The sequence below is a fragment of the Otolemur garnettii genome, unplaced genomic scaffold, assembly GCF_000181295.1.
Source record: "Otolemur garnettii isolate 467f Iridium unplaced genomic scaffold, OtoGar3 scaffold00026, whole genome shotgun sequence".
NCBI classification, from domain to species: Eukaryota; Metazoa; Chordata; class Mammalia; order Primates; family Galagidae; genus Otolemur; species Otolemur garnettii.
In genome coordinates, this window is record NW_003852421.1 from 14,162,418 (window position 1) to 14,183,130 (window position 20,713).

Sequence of the window (20,713 nt, forward strand, 5' to 3'; positions counted from 1 at the left end):
CGAACCCGCCACCTTAGGTGTATGTGGCTGGCGCCTTAGCCGCTTGAGCCACAGATGCCGAGCCCTCTCTTCCCTCTCTTTAAGCTGTTTATGTTACAGCCTCCTCATTAAATCTCATAAGACACACTTTAAAAACGGTAGACAAGATGCAAATGATATTCAAATAAATCTACTTTTTATGAACTATAACCATTCATTGGCTTAAAAGGATGTTTTAATAAATCTTCTCTGTGGTTCTTAAAAGTTGACATCAGGAAATTGTTCCTTATTCTCTGTTACCTTCAAATGTAGAAAAAGCAAAGATAAAAAAATAAGTATTAAACTCAAGCAGGATAAAGTAGAGAGAAGTAGATAAAAATCAAAGGAACCCAGTGTTTCTCAAAGGAAAAAGGAATGAGCTTTTCAGGGAGCCTGTATTTTCTCTAATAGTTCTCAGTTTCATGGTTAGACATGGTTTACCTTTAGCTATGTTCTGTCCGAAAACTTACTTAGGTGATAAAGAAATGTTTTATCAAGGCTAGCCATACACACACCACCTAAAACTTGACTATTTACAAATAGTATTCAAATATTCAAATGGTGTGTTTAGTATAATCACAGAACCATGTGGGTCTAGCCATCAAAGAATCTGCTTCCCAGCTCGGTGCCTGTAGCTCAGGTGGCTAGGGCACCAGCCACATGCACCAGAGGTGGCGGGTTCAAATCCAGCCTGGGCCCGCCAAATAACAATGACAGCTGCAGTCAGAAAATAGCCGGGCATTGTGGCGGGCGCCTAAAGTCCCAGCTGCTTGGGAGGCTGAGGCCCGAGACTCGCTTGGGCCCAGGAGTTGGAGGTTGCTTTGAGCTGTGATGCCACGGCACTCTACCCAGGGGGATAGCTTGAGGCTCTGTCTCAAAAAAATTAAAAAATAAAAAGAATTTGCTTCCCTTTCAGTGTTGTGACCGATGAGGTAGAGAGGCCCTAAGTGTGTTATGTGGGGTAAAAGGGATAGAGAAGCTCTTATAAAAAATACATTATTGTTACCTTTAAATGTAGAAAAACCAAAGATTAAAAAATAAGTATTATACCCAAGCAGGTTAAAGTACGGCAGAAAGGTAGGGGAGAATAAGGTTTTTATGGTATTTGATTCAAATCTACAGACCATTTTAATGTCCCAAATTTCAAAAATCATTAAGAGAAACTTGGAGTTAAGATGCAGAAAAGATTCTCTAACCCTTACAAAATTTCACATAGCTCCTACTGAGTCAAAAGTTCCATTCTCTTTTTAGCATCAGGAAGGAAAAAAAAATTATTACAAGTGATTCAAAACAAAGCAATTTAACTGTGCTTCATTAGTGGGATGTTTTCAGAGCATAGGACTAAAGATATTTATGCTGTTAAATCTCCTTACTTATCAAATAGCTTTATTTTAAAAAATTTTTTTTCAGTTTTGGCCAGGGCTGGGTTTGAACCTGCCACCCCCGTATATGGGGCCAGTCCCCTACTCAGGTGCCACCCCTCAAGTAGCTTTATTAACAGAGTTGATCTCGATCTAGTTATTTTACCTTTGATTTATCTTTGTGGTGATAGGTAACACATTATCTTTAGTAATAATTTTAGATTAGATTAAGAAGTAATCACCTGGTCATCAAATTACATGCTCATGAAATTAAAAAGAAGTATAATGTTGGTTTGTGGGAAGGGTTACAATTTCTCAAATCGGTAGGTGATAGGATAAAAGTAAGGCTAAAATGGAAATTATCAATATCAAGTACATATGTGTTACTTTTTTTTTGTAGTTTTGGCCAGAGCCAGGCTCAAACCCGCCACCCCCAATATACAGGGCCGGCGCCCCACTCCTTAAGCCACAGCCGCCGCCCTATATGTGTTACTTTTTAAACTCCATCTATAAAATAGCTTAACATAGCAACTTCAGTACAAGAGAAACGGCCTGGTGCACCCATCAGAATCTATCTCTAATGTCTTTTTTCCCTAAAAGAATTTACTATCTCGACCTAGTAAGTATTCAAGATCACGGAACATATTTTTTCTGGTGACCAACAGTACTTCAAAAGTTCTGAATAGCTTAAATACACGTACACAATTTAAATTTTCACTGGTCAAATATGACAATCTGAGTATTAAAAAAGGTGGGATGAATAAAGAATGTTTCCTAGATTTGGTTGAAACAAAACACAGGGCTTCACGGTTTCCACATGGATCAGGCACAGATTGATTTGACCGCATCCTCCTCATCATGTAATTTGAAAAACTTGTGTGATGAAAAAGCATTTTTGTTTTTATCGTCACTAAGCATCTCACCGTTTTAGCAGCTTGGTTCTTACTGCACGACTAACAATAATGTACTATGAAAAATAGCTAGTACCAAGTGCTTATTACAAATACTGAAGGTACTTTATCTATTTCATATGAAGTTAGAATTTAAAGCACAGTGAGGTTAAGCAGTTTGCTCAAGATCACCCAACTAGTAAAGGCAACTGCCAACACTGGCAGTGAGGAGCCCAGGCTCCAGAATCAGTGCTCCTCACACTGCTTCATTAATTAAGGAGGTCCTTCCAGCAGGATCTTACTTGATCTAGCAGAACTTCTATTCCCTTTTGGTACTAAGCACTTTGTCAGGTAAAAGAAGTCCAAGGAGAAGAAAGCTTTGGTGAAGGGAAATGTTAAAAATAAAGTAAAACAGGGAAAAATTTAATGAGACACAACTTTGATTTAGAGTAAATGTTTACCTGCCCTTAGTGCTACAAATTTGTAAATACTGCTACTGCCTAGAGGCAGTATATAATTGCTATGTTTTCATAACCTTAAGAAATAAATTCTTTCATCTCAGTGGTGTAAAATACTATACAGAGAAAAAGGAAAATACATCAAAATGTTAACACATGATGAACGAGTTTTATCTCTAATGTCCTGTATTTTCCCAGTGTTCAACAGTGAATGGGCATCACATTTATAATTAGAAAAAATATATACTAAAAACAGTTATTTAAGCTTTCACAAAGAGAAGGAAGGATATGTGTCTCTCACTTCCCCTGCATGAAGAAACCCTATGCCTTGCAAATGTTAGTTCCTAAAAAGTTACTATGATGCTTGAATTAAAAAAAATAGTACTAAAAGTAGCACCCTGATGTTTGTTATTTTGTTATTTTTTAAATACTATGAATAAAGGATGGGCACAGTAGCTCCCCATCTATAATCCCCCTTGGGAGGCCAAGACAGGAGGATTGCTTGAGCTCAGGAGCTCAAGACCATTCTGGGCAATAGTGAGACACTGTCTCTACAAAAAAAAATAGAAGAGAAATTAGCCAGCCAGGCATGGTGACACCCACCTGGAGTCCCAACTACTCGGGAAGCTAAGGCAGAAGCTAAGGCAGGGTGCATAAGGAAAGACAGAAAGAACCTGAACCCATCTCATACGCAATCACTCAAAAATGGAAAACTAGGGTCATCTATGCTCTTCTAGAAGAATCCAAGTTCCAGGAGAGCCAAGACCCCTGGTTATAGTCATCACAAAGTCAGGAAACCCCCCACCACATAGACTGCTACTGGCCACTACGTCCCGCAATCTTCCCTCCATCCTTCACTCCCCAAGGGGAAGAGGAGCAGAGTGGGTTTTCCTCTTCTTCTTGGTTAGCCAGTGGGGAGTCTGCCTTCCTGCTCGGGTTTCTCAACCATTAAGGCCCAGCCATAGGGCGAGGACCTGCTGACATCTGGCAACTGCTGTGAGATGTATCGCAAGTATCTCTTCAATAAGGTGGGTATTAAATAAGTCTGTAAAGTCTCAATAAAGGCTTAATAAAGTGTGCCAATGCTGACTTAAAAATATAAATAAAAACAGATTCAGAGTTATCCCTGTAGAACACCATTCTCACGTGCTATCCGTTCCAATGTACATTCTTGGATGGCAGGCTGTGAATGGCTCACAAGGCTGAGAAACACTGGGGGAGTTATAAATGTGGAAGCTTCCTTTGACAAGTGTACTGCAGAAAGGGGGAAAAAAAACAGTGACAACTGCCCAAGAACAAAGAGGAAACGGAAGAGCCAAGAGCAAATGGGAAGATGTGGCATCTTTCCTTTCTCTCAACTCTTCTTTTCCTCCACCCCTCCCTTTCCATGACAGTAAGAGGAGAAACCTGTCCTAACTCAAAGGAACCAACCAGGTCAGGTTAGAGTCCTGTCCACCCATCAAATCTGGGACCACACACCGTCTCAGGGGCAGACATCAGGTCTGATATTATAGAAAAGGAAACTTTCCTGGGTGGCAACTATGGCTCAAAGGAGTAGGGCGCTGGCCCCATATGCCGGAGGTGGTGGGTTCAAACCCAGCTCTGGCCAGAAACTGAAAAAAAAAAAAAAAAAAAAAAAAAAGGAAAAGGAAACATTTCTGACTTCATGACTTTGCCTAGGACAGAATTCTCTTCCACTAGTTTCCTACACAAAACTTGCTTCTGAGGCTGCTATGTAGGTTGTAAAATGAACACTAAAAATGCAAACTTTGCCAAAGACTGGGTGACCTCTTAGCTGCTCAACCATTACTTATCTCACATTGTGCCAAGCAGTTGTAGCCTCTGCTTGTCAGCTCATGGCAAAGTTGTGAGGGTCTAGAGCTATGTTATCCCAAGAAGCCACACAACAGCACAAAGCCTATGATTATGTAATAGTCTAATACAAAAATTAGAGGTTCACAGGACCCACACTAGAAACAGGAGAACCACAAGAGATGGGACAGACGCAGCCTGAAGACCAAATGCAAATGCTCCCCACAAGCTCACACAGGCGGCACAGCTCTCACAAAGGTCATATCCACATCTTTAATTGTATCCAATCATGAAACGTCTAGAAGCCACCTAGTAGGTACAAGCCATGTGCTAGCTGCTAGTAGGAAGGAATGGGGGAGGAACAGAAGATAAATAAAAGAAGGGGCTCACTCTCAAGCAGTACAAAGTCTAGAGGGCAGGTGGTGTTCAGATTCAAATTCTTCACAGACATGGAATTAGTCCTTGTCTTTATTCAGGCAAGACATTCTGACCACACAGACAGAAGGCAGCCACCACAATGGTCAGGTGAATGGACACAAGGCCTTTAAATGGGTGTCACCCAAAATGCTCAGGACTCCCACCTGAACCTATCGCCTACATCTCTAGACAGAATTTAGTAAGAGGCTTCGGGAGGAGTTCCCTGTCACTAACACCCATGACCAGCACTATCCAGGATCCAAATGTTTAGGTCAAAAAGACTCATAAAAATTAATTCAAGGCCGGATACAATGGTTCATGCCCATAATCCTAGCACTTTGGGAGGCTGAGGCAGAACTGCTTGAAACAGGCATTCAAGACCAACCTGAGCAACCAACAGGTTGCTCTACAAAAATGAGCCAGGCACAGTGGCACATGCCTATAGTCCTGGCTACCTGGGAGGCCAAGGCAGAAGGATCAGTTGAACACAGGAGTTCAAGATTGCAGTGAGCTAATGATCATGCCACTGCACTCCAGCCTGGGCAGCAGAGCAAGACTTTGTCTAAAAAAAAAAAAAAAAAAAAAGAAAGAAAGAAAGAAAGAAAGAAAGAAAGAAAAAGAAAATCAAGTTAACAGAACAAAATTTATTCAAAAAAAGTTAAAAAGGAAGAAAATACTACCTGGTAGAAAGCAGGCAAACTGCTGGAAGCAGGTAATTGATCTGGAACCTATTTACTGTCACCTGTCATTGGATCCCCCTCAGCATCCTGACACAGAAATGTGCCAAAGCACTCAGTGCTGCACCTGGATGATACTTTCTGACCAACTCTGATATGTGCTGATTCTTATCTGTCTAATCACTAAGGCTGAGAAGACAGGTAAAAGGCTTTTCCTTTCTACTTTAAAATTGAAGATGATCTAATGTTCACCTCAGATACCAACCTTAAAACACTCCAGCTACAGAACGGGGCCATGCAGTCTGGCCTGGCCTCTCCCATCTCAGCCTGCTGCTGTCTCTAATCACTAAAAGCACTCCGGGGAGGGGCTGGGACATCAAGGTCATCAAGACCAAAGCCTACCTATGTCCTTAATTCCTTCTCCTGTGAGCCCTGGATGTCACTTCTCACCTCATTGTCCCATCATGTCCTATGCTTGCAGAGTGGACGGAGGCGCAGCAGCAGCTAGCCAAGAGCTCAGCTGAGAGCAGGGGGAGGCGAATCAGAGAACCACAACCTGTACTTGCCTCACTTACAAGGCCATGGGGCCTGAATGGAGTCAAGATGCTTTATAGGCAAGAGGGTGAAGAGAAAAGAAAAACACACACTTCATGTTCATTCATGTACATGTACAAAATACTCAGCAAACTGACATTTTCTGTCATCTTTAGCTTTTGTGTATTTACACTTTGTATACAAAAAACCTAAATTGAATAAACTGATCAAAAATGGTTCTAAGAGGGCTCAAACCTATAATCGCAGCACTTTGGGAGGCTGAGGCAGGAGGATTCCTTGGGGCCAGGAGTTCAAGATCATGCTGAGCAAGATAGTGAGATGCCATCTCTACAAAAAATAAAGACTGTATATGGCATGGGGGTACACACCTGTAGTCCCAGCTACGCTGGAGGCTAAAACAGAAGGATCTCTTGAGCCCAAGACTTTGAAGTTGCAGTGAGCTATGATAAGGCCAGTGTACTCTAGCCTGGGCAATAGACCAAGATACTGTCTTCAAAAAAAAGAGAGAGAGAGAGAGAAAAGCCATTCTAAGAGAATGTTCTCTTATTTAAAACACAAACACATATCACACACCAATATGCATACCTTTATGGTATATTTTTTGAAATTTTTTAAAGAAAATAACTAATAAATTCAAAGGAAACAAGGTTTCTATAAGATATCCTAAATATATTTTCTAAACTTTACCCATTCAGTAAATGAATGCCAAAGATCAAAATATTTCCAAAAATTAAGTAAAAAATAGTTCTGGAAAAAATATATTCATTTAAGGGATGCCAGAGAACCAACTGTACAAGAAAAATATCCATCCATTCTGAATCTTATTAGGGAGGCCCTCGGTCTACCTTCCCCAGTATGGTAAACACTGGAACAAAGTCACTACCATGGGTCTGGAAATAATAAAGTTGGTTACGTCAGGAAGAAAAAAAAAAGTACAGCAACCTAATATTATTGAAAACAACGTTTCAGTATTTCAGTTGATTATTTCCCCAGAAATCAATTTATGGCTGTGCAGCTGTAGTCTATGAAGCCTTTATGCTAACTAAAGTTAACCATGCATTCAATTAGCAGAAATATAACTAGGCACAACTTACTATGTCTAAGATAGCAAAGGACGAGACCCCAGTAACCAGAACACAGAGCAGCAGATACCACAACCAGAGATAGAGCCCTATCCCCATGACCAGGAACAGAGGTCCCAAAATGCCCTCTTGTTATGCAGAAAATTGACAACAGGTAAAATCCCAGGACAGACTATTTGCACTGAGGTTCTTCTCCCAGAGCTTATTCCATGGTTGGGCTTCCAGCCCCCATTACAAGTCAAATTTTTCTCAGGAACATTTGCTTCTTATAGGTATTCACACATAATTTCTACACATAAATTCTTTTTTTCTTTTTCTTTTTTTGGAAACAGAGTTTCATTCGGTGGCCCTTGGGTTGAGTGCTGTGCTGTCAGAGCTTATAACAACCAAACTCTCAGGCTCAAGAGATCCTCTTGTCTCAGCCTCTCCAGTAGCTGGGACCACAGGCACTTGCCATAATGCCCAGCTTGTTTTTGTTTTTCAGTAGAGACACGATCTTGCTTTGCTCAGGCTGGTCTCAAACTCCTGAGCTCAGGCAATCCACCTGCCTTGGTCTCAGAGTGGTAATGTAGGTAATTCTTTACCTAAATGAATGGCTGCCAAACACCAGAGACAGGTGAACACCTGTTGAAAGTAATTTCCCTCTGAACAAAATTCACTGCATCCTATCCCAGCAAAGCAGCACTCCTATGGTCTTGTGGAGATATGGAAGTGCTTCGTTTGACATCCCAAACAGACTTTAAAATGCATGCTGCAAAAGTAATCAGAAAATCTTAAGACTTAAACATTTGGAGACTTTCTTTTTTAATTGTTCTTTTTAGGTGCTAAAAAGCAATTTCTTTTCCTAAACCTGGAAAAAATAACAAGCAATGTCAGAAACAAAGTTTAAGTCCAACAAGCTTTAAGTATCCCACAGTAAGAAAAGTAATGAAATTGACAACACTGAGTGTGTCGCATGTGCTAAAGCATGGGGCTAATCTTCATGACCCTACAAAGTCTGCGCTTGTGTTATTCCTATTTTGCTGATGAAAAAAACCAAAGCATAGAGGGTTAAAAGGGACTTGTCCAACATTTCACAACTAGTAAGTGATGGAGTCAGATTCAAACACAAGCAGTATGCCTCCAAAGTCCATACTCCTGACTCCTACACCATTCTGCCACAACATTTGACAGCATTTTACAAAACTATTGATATTCAACTAATGTCTATAAAAACATTACAAAAAGCAAACAGATTTCCCTTCACTCAGGGGCATGACTGTGACTCAGATACAAGGTAAATTACAAAACTTTAAGAATGATCAATTTTATTTGGGTTAACTTTTGTCTACTATTCAATCCAATATACACACAAATGATGGGAATTTTGAATCGATTTTTAAGGGGAAAAATATGTTAATGATTTATAGTTTCATTGGCCTGATGATCCCAAGGAGTCCAAGAAGCTCAAAATTCAGTAGAACTCCTGTAAGTGTCCACCCGAGAGACTGTAGCAAAGTGGCCAACATTTGGAGGTGGTCAACACAAAGAACTATGCCTACTGTGCTGGTATATACATGTACTGTACTTTCTGTCCATGAAAATTAGGTCAACTTCAGGAGGCAATCACTGTAGGAAGATGGTCAACTCTGGAGGTTCTACTGTAATTGATGCACTATTAGACATCACAGACACCAGGGACACCCAACTGTACTTCTCAGTCCAGAAGTCATCAATTGTGGTGTTTCCCCAAATTCCCAGAAAGGAGAAAATTAATATAGTGAATTTTTTACAGTTTTTGGCTGGGGCTGGGTTTTGAACCCACCACCTCCAGCATATGGGGCCAGCACCCTATTCCTTTGAGCCACAGGTGCCACCCCAATACAGTAAATTTTTTACAAAAATAAATTTATCCGAGGTTTAAATTCAGAGCTTATATCTGTTTTCCTATTCTGGTGTTAAGCTCTCCTTTATTTTATTAAATGAGATATCAAGATAAGTGGTGGGCAGACCAAGGTGGCTTACGTCTATAATCCTACCACTCTTACAGGCCAACACAGGAGGATCGCTTGAGTTCAGAAGTTTGAGATCAGCCTGAGCAAGAGCTAAAAACAGCCAGGCGGCTCAGCGCCTATAGCTCAACCGGCTAAGGCGCCAGCCACGTACACCTAAGGTGGCGGGTTCGAATCCCCAGCCCGGACCCGCCAAACAACAATGACGGCTGCAACCAAAAAATAGCTGGGTGCTGTGGTGGGCGCCTGTGGTCCCAGCTACTTGGGAGGTGGAGGCAGGAGACTTGCTTGAGCCCAGGAGTTGGAGGTTGCTGTGAGCTGTAATGCCACGGCACTCTACCCAGGGGGACAGCTTGAGGCTCTGTCTCAAAAAAAAAAATAAAAATAATAAAAATAATAAAAATAAAAACAGCCAGGCATTGTGGCCGGTGCCTGTAGTCCCAGCTACTTGGGAGGCCGAGGCAAGAGAACTACTTGAGCCCAAGAGTTTGAGGTTTCTGTGAGCTGTGACGCCACGGAACTCTACCCAGGGCAAAAGTGAGACTCTGTCTCAAGGAAAAAAAAAAGAAAGAAAGAAAAAGAAATGGAAAAGAAGAAAAAATTTAAAAAAAAAAGATAAGTGATGGATCTGTTTTAGTGTGATTACTTGGTATATTTAAAAATAGGTGGAAATTCTGTTTATCTAAATTTTTATTTCTACTTTGCTTTGTTTAATTCTCAAGTTTAGGAACCAACAAACAAGGGTAGATAGAAGTCACTCTTGGGAGAAACAAAATTAAATAATAACCTGGCTAGAGAACTTTATGATTATAGTAGACCAGCAATTTTGAAAAATTATTTCCACTGTATAATTCATCATAAAAATGTAGACTAAGCTGTCATCCTTGAAAAAGGAATACTATTATAACTATCAAAGCCAGCAGTCTTTAAGCTTCAAAACAACTTAGAGCAATACTGCCATGTCAATGTTACCTATTTGTACTGTAACTCTTTATAACCCTAGATCACAAAAAAAAAAAAAAGCAGATGTTTAAAACCGGATAAGGCTGCTGAAATTTAACACCATTATCTTGATAAACTCTCCCTACCACCACACTCCTCCCCCTTTACTCAAAACATTATTCTTGATACAAGTAATTTTAAGGACCTTTCTCAATGCAATAATATAACCATTCCCTGTTACAATTTGTAGAGTGAACACTAAACTTTAATTAACTACATAAACAGAAGTAGTTAAGGATAGACAGAAAAAGTGAAAACAAAACAAAAACCCCTATTCCATTTAAAACCTTACAATTTACAAAGTTCCAATTATCCCTGCAAGTGTAGCTGTAAATCTTTACGCATTCTCTCTTCAGCTGGGATAATAGGTGGGAGCACTTAGCGTCAATTCTGAAGACATGTTTTATTAAACCTCTGAACAGAACTTAAAAGTATGTTTAAAGGCTTCTTAAACTAGTCAACAAGCTATGTTGTTGGGTTTACTGTATGCGACCCTTCCAAAATCTGGGATAAATCTACTCAGCACTGGCCACAGAATGCCTTTGTAGTTCATCATCATTTGCCCTTTCTGAGTTTCCTCTGAGCCTCCCAGCTTGAGACACATAAATATTTGTGGGTATTCGTGGTAGGTATGCAGTCTAGGGAGTGTCTCTTCAAGACAACACAATGAGCCAACAGTAAAGGGGAAAGCTTCCCTTTCCTCAAAGGCTTCCTTCCTGTTCCCTGTCTTTAAGACAAACTAAGACTCCAAACTTCTCCTAAGGGAACTGCAAACAGCTGCTTCCCTCCTGCCTCTTCTGACAGCAGCAAAGTTCATCACACCTACAGACCAGACTCTGAAGGGCCCTACAGAATAACTCCATTCTGCTCTTAGAAAAAAAAGTTGAAGAGAGCACAAATCAACGGGGAAACACACTAGCCGGAGTCTGTCCCAATGTGGAACAAAGTATCCATTAATTGGAGTTTGTATCAGAACCCCCAGAAATAAAACCAGTTGAGGTCCTAAGCTAATAACTGGAAATGTCATTTTCCCAACCCCATACATACATACTTGTTGCATAAAATAGCTGTAAGCCTGCCAGAATGGATGAAAAATGGTGGTTCCCACAAAGAACACAACTGTACAATATGAAAACTAATTGAAATGTCCAAATCAGATCCTTTTTATAATGTCCTGTAGGCATATGCAAAGACTGCTGCCCTAGCCAAGGAAAGAGGCACACAGAAAGTCTGTAAGAAACCCAGGCTCCTCAGCTAGCTGATAACAACTTTAGGTGTCTGCAGCTGGTGGCTGTCTTATTTCATATGACACCTTCCACCCTCACATCAGCTGCTGCAGGCAACCAAGCCTCAGAGAACAGTGACCTTGTCCTCCCTAGTTCTTCTAACAATCTGGCAAGAAGTAAATTAAAGCACAACTCATTTCAGCCCCTATCAATGTTACTTATATACTACATTTGACTCAGCTCTGTACTTGACTACAGTTGGGATAAATATGTTAGAACTTGAAAAACCTTACAGATTTTCTAGTCCAGCCTTCGAATTTTACAGATAAAGAAACTCAGCTGTGAAAGGATCCAATAGCTAGTTCAAAGACCAGCAGCAGACTGAGTCAGTGGCATCACCAGGTGGCCAGAATTTCCCACCTGTTAGCTACACCCTGCTGCTTCTCCACAGGCCAGAGCAGATCCTTTGCACCAACAGGGTCCCCAAGGCTCCACTGACACTGCCACATACAACAGTTGCAGGACCTGAAGCAGGGAACTGGGCCCCACAACACTCAAACCAGAAAGCTGAAAAAGAACCCGTACTTCCCCACAAGTCAGTTTCAAGTAAAGGGATGAGCAAGTCCCCTGCATCGAGATAATTTAGGTAATTCCTGACCTACAGGCTCCATGGGCATAATGATAATGAAATGGTGTTTTTATACTACTAGGATTTGGAATGATTTGTTAAGCAACAATAAATGGGACATCAGGGAAGCTTTAAAAAAACAAACTTCCAATGTCCAAGGTGCATTACAGCCCAGGAATCTATTTTAAAGCACCCCAGATGACAATAATGTACAGCCAAGTTGAGAATCACTGTCTAGAATGTACTGTTCAATACAGTAGCTGCCTGCCACATGTAACTTGTTTAAATTTAAACTACAGAGGCTGGACATGGTGGGTCACCCTGCAATCCTAGTACTCTGGGAGGCCGAGGGGAGAGGATGACTTGAAGTCAGGAGTTTGAGACCAGCCTCAGCAAAAAGAGATCCCATCTCTACAAAAAACAGAAAAATTAGCTGGGTGTGGTGGTAAGCACCTGTACTCCCAGCTATTGGGGAAGTAGAAGCAGGAAGATCACTGGAGTCCAGGAGTTCGAGGTTGCTGCAAGCCAAGATGATATCACTGCCCTATTGCCCCAGCAACAGAGTAAGACTCTCTTTCCCACCCCAAAAAATTAAATTAAACTTTAAATTCAGTTCTTCAGCTGCACTACCCACAATGGGTACTGCACAGACAGAAATTTTATTAGGCAGTGCTGGTCTAGACGAGTAGTTCTCAAAGTTTCTTCTACAATTTCTTATTTTTTTCTTTTTTTATTGAGACAAAGTCTCACTTTGTCACCCTCTGTAGAATACTGTGACATCATAGCTCACAACAACCTCCAACTCTTGGCCTCAACCAATTCTCTTGCCTCAGCCTCCCTAGTAGCTGGAACTGCAGATGCCCGCCACAATACCCAGTTTTTTTTGTTGTTTGTTTGTTTGTTTAGCAGGCCTGGCCAGGTTCAAATCCACCAGCCCCAGTGCATGTGGCTGGCGACCTATCCTCTGAGCTACGGGTGCTCCAAGGCTACAATTTCTTAATGAAAATTTTTGCAACAGTGATGCAAAAAATATGATTTAAATTATTTTTCCAGATTTCTGTAATTACCATAACTAATTATTCTTTATGAATGTAACTATGAGTTATCTATAGCAGCTATTACCTTCAATTCTAACATTTATCTATGTTGTTATGAAAAGGAAAATTATTGTTTTTACTTTTACTATCAGGAGTTAAACTGAAAAGAGATTTTACACAAACTTTTAGTAATAGTAACGACTACAAAGATAATGGATAAATACTTTCTATGTGCTGGGCATCTTTAAATCTAAGCATAGAGAAAACAAAGATAAATAACATATGGCCCTTTTGCTGTGGAGAAACCCCAGAATTTAGCTGGGATACAGCTATATCTGAGAATTGCATCAATATAAAAGAGACCAAAACCAACAAAAAAAAACCAATGCATTTTAGGGGGAAAAAAGCAGACTATATAGAGAAAATTATCATTAATGTCCTCACACAAACAGAAGATACCACAACCAAGAAACAAGAATAAGATGCTATCAAAAAAAAAAAAAAAAAAAAATCAGGCTGAGCACCCACAGCTTAAGTGGTTAGGGTGCCAGCCACATACATCGGGGCTGTTGGTTTTGAATCTGGCCCAGGCCCACTAAACAACAGCAACTACAAAAAAAATAGGCAGGTGTTGTGGTGGGCACCTATAGTCCCAGCTACTTGGGAAGCTGAGGCAAGAGAATTACTTAAGCCCAGGAGTTTGAGTTTGCTGTGAGCTGTAACCCCAAGATCTCTACCCAGGGGGACAGCTTGAGGCTGTCTCAAAAAAAAAAAAAAAAAAAAAAAAAACCCAGAGGCGAGAAATGAGTTCTTGAAAATATGATAGCAGAAAATAAAAATTGAACATAAAGGTTGGAAGATCCAGTGGATAAAATCTCCCAAAGGATAGGACAAGAGACGAAAAGTAGAAAAAAAATAAATAAAACCAGTAGCAGACCAGTTTAAGAAACCCCATGTCCAAATAAGTGTCCAGAAAAGAACTGAGAATTAATTCGTGAACTAATTCAAGAATTTTTTTCAGAACGGAAAAAGACATGAGTTTCCAGGTCAAAAAGGCCCATTATTATAAGTCACAAAAATTAGAAAGAAAAGAATATTCTGCAAGATTCCAGAGAGGAAAAAACTAGATCATATCCAGAAAATTAGAAATCCAAATAACTTCTCAACAGAAGCACTGAAAGATAAATGGCATGGGAACAAGGTCCTGGATGCGGAATCTGATACACATCCAAACTATCTATGAGGTAAATAGGCACACTGAAGATACTTTGCATAGTTAAAAAAAACTTTACTCCCCAAACATGGCTTTCCCAGGAAGCCACTAAGAATGTGCTCTACAAAACAGAGGCAGGAAATCAAGAAAAAAGAAAAAGAAAACAGAAAAATAGGGGATCCACACAGGAGACAAAGGGAATCCCCCACACGATGGTACAGGGAAACCCAGGAAGAGAGCTGCACCAAGCACACAGGGATGCCCGCTCACAACAGAACAGGTTAAAGGGTCAAGGAGAAATGTCTCCAAGAAGATTAAATTGAGAGAGTAGCTGATGTGCTCACTTCTACAGCCCCTATGCCGAAATTGGAACAATGCAGAGATTAGCATGCCCCCTGTGCAAGATGACAAGCAAATCTGTGAAGAGTTACATTAAAGAAGAGACAGAGAGAGGAAAGAGTACCTGGTATGTGTCAAAGTCTCCAAAGGAGATTTAGCCAAGGGGCACAGAGTTTGAATGCTGAATTCATAATAAACACATAGACAAAGAAGCAAATTAAAGAGAAAAAGGGAAAAAATTGTTAACTCCAGGGAAAACAAAGTTTTGTATGACAAGGAAAGAATTCATTGAATAGCACATGGCTCAGTGTAACTGTGTTGTAATCATATAAAGAATGTAAACATTAAATATTGATCCAGCCAAAATTACTATGCAAGTATACTGGGAAAGTGGAGGGGTGAAGGAGGAGAGAATTTGGGGTGGAGTAGGAATAAAGCAGAGAACGAACAAAGACAGCAAATCAAAAACTAGCACTTACTAGCATGTCACTTGGAAATATGGAAGGAAATTCCAAGAGAATGAACTAAAACCACTGAAAGTAGTTGCCTCTGGGGAAAGGAGGACTTTTTTAGCATGGCCTTTATAAATTATTAAACTACTCTTTACACTTTAAACTATGTACACTTGTGTTTAAAAAAAAAAAAAGAGCCCAAGATCTTACCCACAAAACCTGTATTTTTCTAATATTAGTATGTGAGTCCTTGGTGGGTTGTGAAATCAATTAGTAAGTCACAACCATGATTTTTTAAATGAATTCAAACAGAAACAGGGAAAAAAGTAAGAGATAAATTGCACACAGTTAAGGGTATTTTTCATGAGCCTTTATAATGCACATTCTCCTGCCCCCCCCCACCCCACACATAGGTTCATTATGTAAAATGTATCTTTAACTGTGGACTTGTCATCAAAGTAACTATAAAATTGCCACTCTAAACTGCATTGCACTATAATTATTTTTGGTCTTATTTTTTAAATCTTTCAATTGCCTTTATTTGAAAGCAAACTAAAAATGTTGACAGTTTAACGAAAATAACCCATTATAATGTTCTTTAAAATCCTGCTAATATCATGCCTGAAGAACGGTCACTCCTGTATTAGTGAAACCTAAATAGTCTTTGCTTTTTTACAATCAACTCTGTAATCTAGCCAGAGAGAAGAGCAGCAACACAGAAAAGAGAATTCAGAGTCCCACAAATGATTTTATAATGTGAAATATTACTACTTCTCAGGTGACCTCGCTTTTTCATTTTGTATGACTTTCCCTAATAGTTAAGTTTCTGATCTATAGAGACACTTGAACCAAAGGAACCATCCTAGAAGCAACTGGAAACCAGTTTGGAAATAAAAACTTGCAACATTAACCCACATACCCCAAAAAGCTTGCAACATATACAGTTTGAATATCTCATCCAAAATGCTTGAGACCAGAAGTATTTTGGATTTTTTCAGATTTGGGAATATTTGCATTATATACCTACCGACTGAACATCTCTAATCTAAAAATTCAAAATTCAAAATGTTCCAATGAGCATTTCCTTTGTACATCTTATTGGTGCTGAAAACATTTTGAAGGCTGGGCACCTGTAGCTCAATGGTTAGAGCGCCAGCCCCGTGAACCAGGGTTGGCGGATTTGAACCCAGCCTGGGCCTGCTAAACAAAAATAAAATAAAGTAAAATAAAAACATTTTGAATTTTGCAGCATTTTGGATTTAAGATGTTCAGATTAGGGATACTCAACCTGCAACTCATAAACTAGACAACATAGATACAGTTGACCAAGAAGCAGCTTTCTTCCACTGACCCTCCCTCGTATACTAAAAATTAGGCAGATGCTAAAAACTGGTATGCTTTGTTACTAAGAGCCCATTTTTGGCCCAACATTTTCTTTTCATTCAGAGTAGATGCACACTTTATTTTGGATTCTTACATTATAATTCACTTAACATAAAATAATCAAAAACAAAAGCTTCTGTAGAAAGTAAGTTCCATTATACTCTTTTCATGATAAAGCTTCACTTCCTAAGTTATAAGCATCAGATCCATAAAGCCAACCATCCATGTTTTAAAAACCACCACTACAGTTCATACTGAATACAAAAAAGAATGAAAGTCTTAATATACTGATAGTGAAAGATACCAAACATATTTGTTAAAATATATATAACTAAGATAAACTTATTTGTATGCGTGTGAAAATGCACATATATAATGAAAATGCATAAGAAATATGACTATGGTTACCCTTTTGCAGAGAGGTAAGGGGACAAGTAGAGTAGGGGTGCCAGCTGGGGTGAGAGGAAGACCTTCACTGTTTATCTCACCCATTTTGGCAAATTAGGCATTGTCATTCTGTTCCCTCCTACCCCTTACCCTTACCCTACTCCCTGAGAAATGCCTTGCTGCTGAATCTTACTCCACATGCCACACTCCCAAACACGCAGCCACCCAGAAGCAATCTGTGGCAGGTATATTTCACTGTCATTGACAAAAGACTTTCTCCTAATCTTGCAAATTGAACCTACACCCTCAGCATCCATAAGACCACACAAATGCCACCTGTCTTTAAAGTCTGCTGGGACCCTGAATGGTAAACACAGTCTCCCCTCAGGGCTCCTACCACTGCAGTGACTGAGCCCTCTTGTGTGCCAGGCACTGTGCAGGAGCACGGGACACAAAGAGAAGCCGGAGAAGGTATTAATACCTGCCTTCAAGGAATTCACAGCCTCAAGAAGGAGGGAGAAGAGGAAACAGGGAATTTCCAAATAATATGGTACTTGCAAGGGCAAAAGTATACCCTGATGCAATTTACCACATTATATTTTTACTGTTTTTTTTTTCCTCTCTCTTCCCACATCTCTCTGGTGTAGGCAGTGATCTACAGTTCTTTAGATGCCCTGTGCCAACCATGGTACCTACATGATCTGAACCTCATAAACAGCTCCTAGATAGCAATGCTATGGTATTTTAAGAAACAAATTCATCTGTTTCTTAATGTTTCAGAACAACGATCAGTACACATGTCAACTATTAACCTGGACTATGCAATGTATTATGATTATAAATCTATGCAATGTATTATAATCCTATTATAGAATTTTAGCACCAAAACATTTTTACCTCAAAAGTCCTCTGATCTTTTTGTCCTCACCGTGCAAAATCATGACAGCTAAGCCTGGCTGTTTCTTTTCCTGGAAGTTAATGCACTCTCATTTATTTTTACTGAATAGACTGAAACGTTCATCCAGTAATTTTGAATGTAATTTATTGGTAATTTCTCATGACTTCCAGAAAAATGGTAATTCGCAATTTGATGCAGGTTTGCCATATTAGGACCCCTTATGCTGCAATCCTTTGTCTTCTAGATATGAAAAATAATAATATTCTCCACGTCCTACTCATTCACCTTTGCCCTGCCCTGAGCACTATCTAAAAACAAATGATAGAAAAGAATTGAGAACATAGCAAGAAGCACTGTTGCAATTAATCAACCCAGAGCCCAAGGGAGGAATTGTTTCTATTTTTAAATGCACTGCTGCTTTAAGGGAAAACTGTGGAGAAATATGAAACCAAGCTGCACAATGGAAATCAAAATGCATTTGGTGTCTTCATCCTTGCAAAAACAGTAATCCTAATCTGCAAGCAGCGCTGCCGTGTTGACTCTTTCCAATTTGTCTATAAACTGAATGATCAGTAGAATCCCACAGAAAAAGCCCAACCACCACTCAAAAAATTAGATCAATCAGAAAGACAGAACAAGAGAGCACCCATTTTTCAATGCTATTCTTATAGCTCCCGATAACATACTACCCAATAAGCAAGCAAACGGACAAATCCCAAAATCACCCCCACAAACCTTTACTTAAAAGCTCCTGATTAATAACCAATGTGACAGCCCTATAAATGATCAACTGATTACTTAGCATTTGGATCCAACTGTTCACAATTATAGTCTATCCCAATTCCACAAAATTAAATCTGTTTCTCTGCACAAATGACAACACTTGATTTCATTAAACAGTAGCTAACAGTAGCAGTCCTTAGGTTAAGTGTGACAAGGAGCAGGTGCCAAGGACAACAGAAGTAGCAGCTACACATAAGAGGAGCTATAATATTCTACCTGTTTCCCAGACTGCTTTGGAGACTATGACCCAACAGAATTTTTTTCCTAAAACAATATCCAGTTGGGGGGGTGGGGAGAAGACTTTGGTGATGTGGGCATCTAATTTAATCTGTAAATATTTTAATTTTCTCTATGCGTTTACTTATTATCAGCCTAAACTATATCATCTACATTGCTGCAAATGTATCTAAAAATACTATTCAAGGATACATCCATATAATTTGGCTACTGAACACCACCCTAAGAATCTGCAAGAGGTAGCAGAATGTTTGCAGACTGAATAAAAACTGCTAGGCACAACACGAAAAGCAAAGAATTCCCAAACTTACCTCCTCATAATTTCTTTCCCCAAATTTAGTAAAACTGTGCCTGAACACCACGTGAGTATAGAATGGAGGCAGGTGCTCCCGTTAGCCATAAAACAACAAACCCTATTTCAGAGTCACTCTTCAGGGAAAATCTCTGAAGAGTGAAATTCACCAGATTGTAGCTCATCAATCAACAGGTGAGTTCGGGAAACACAAACTCATACTCATTTCCAAGAAAAATTAATTTGGTAAAATCTCCCGGGTTTTCTTGGCCATTTTTTACACGCTACTGCATTACTTACTGAATGAATTCCAATTAATTTCTTTTCAGGGGCTTAGCAGAAAAATGCCAAATATTCAAATTATTTTAGGGCATTTTCCCATACTGCTGCATGGAACAGAGCAGAATTAATAAGGATCCAACAGTTACCACTTTTCAAATGCAAATATGTTGCCATCTAGTAACTGCAGCCCCCTTTTAAACATCCCCCCAGTGTCTATACAGTCCAGGCCACTACTTTTGTTTCCTCGAAAATCAAAATTCGCGCATTATATTCAGGCATTATCTCGACTCAGCACCACCACCAACAACAAAAAAATAGATTTTAAATGGTCCAGCCTGAGCCAGCCTGGTACGAGAACTGTTTTGCTGTACCGCTCCCCTCGCCCCGAAGCCCCCACCATTTAACACACAATTGTCCCCAAACGATTCTGCCAAAGCAAACAAACGGTGCAGAGGTGGGAAAAAAAATCACAATAAGCTCTTGGGCTGGTCACTTGCCCGCCTCCGGGCCTCAGTTTTCTTATCTGTAAAATGTGGTCGATAGACTAATCATCTGGCCCTCACACTCTCAGGGTGCCTCAAGGCCCGCCGGGGCTCAGCTGACGGGTGCTGGCTCTGGACAGGGTGCCCTGACACCGCAGCTGACGAGGAGGGGGGCGCGGAGGGAGGAGAGGAACTTGGACTTGCAACAGCTTCAAACAAGAGCGTGTGATAAACTTGAAGCCGTCCTCCTAACAATAGGAAAGAGCTCTGCCGTTTTCCTGGCTCAAACTTGCAGGACCAGAGCCTCCTAGCCGCCCTCTCCGAACCCGCTTTACCTTTCTCCCTGTTTGGTGTTAGAAGGAGGAGGGTGCAGGACCGTTTGATTCCCTTCCATCTCCACCACGCACTTGGTGTTCAGTTCCAGTTCTGAAAGCACAGGGGAAAACCAACGTTGCAAAGTCGAGCATCCGCGCCACCAGCCAGCGGCGCCGAACCGCCAGGGGCTCCGTCCCCGGAGGCGGCCGAGCTGGGAGACCGTGCCCAGGACGCCCGGGCGCTGCGGCCAGTGCGGGCTCTGCCTCCGCCCGGCTCCCCGGCCCCGGCCGCGCTCTAGCCGTTCCAGCCTGGCGGCCCCGCAGTTTCCAAAGTTGCCCTCGCCCTCAGCCCGAGCAGAAATAAAAACGAGCGGAAAGCTCCTCACCTCGTCGGTTCATGGGCCGGACCCGGACTGCAACTTTTACCTTGGTATCCGACATGTTGGCTGCGCTCGCCGGGCGGCTCGCGGCGCCCGCTCAGCCCGAAGCGGCCCCTC

General features: G+C 40.7%; 1 protein-coding gene and 1 non-coding gene across 2 annotated transcripts in view; one reads left to right on the forward strand and one right to left on the reverse strand.

Annotated features, from left to right (window-relative positions):
• KIF13A (kinesin family member 13A) overlaps nt 1-20,713 on the reverse strand; it is a 218,863-nt gene extending 198,150 nt beyond the window's left edge. Inside the window, exons 1-2 of the mRNA XM_012804208.2 lie at nt 20,603-20,713; nt 20,238-20,328 (exon numbers count right to left, since the gene is read on the reverse strand). Of these exons, the coding sequence (XP_012659662.1) occupies nt 20,238-20,328; nt 20,603-20,657 (146 nt within the window). The 5' untranslated portion in view covers nt 20,658-20,713. The remainder of the gene's footprint in view (nt 1-20,237; nt 20,329-20,602) is intronic.
• Nucleotides 14,704-14,806, forward strand: LOC111724814. Its single transcript, XR_002773034.1, has one exon. It is a non-coding gene; the product is annotated as a U6 spliceosomal RNA (small nuclear RNA).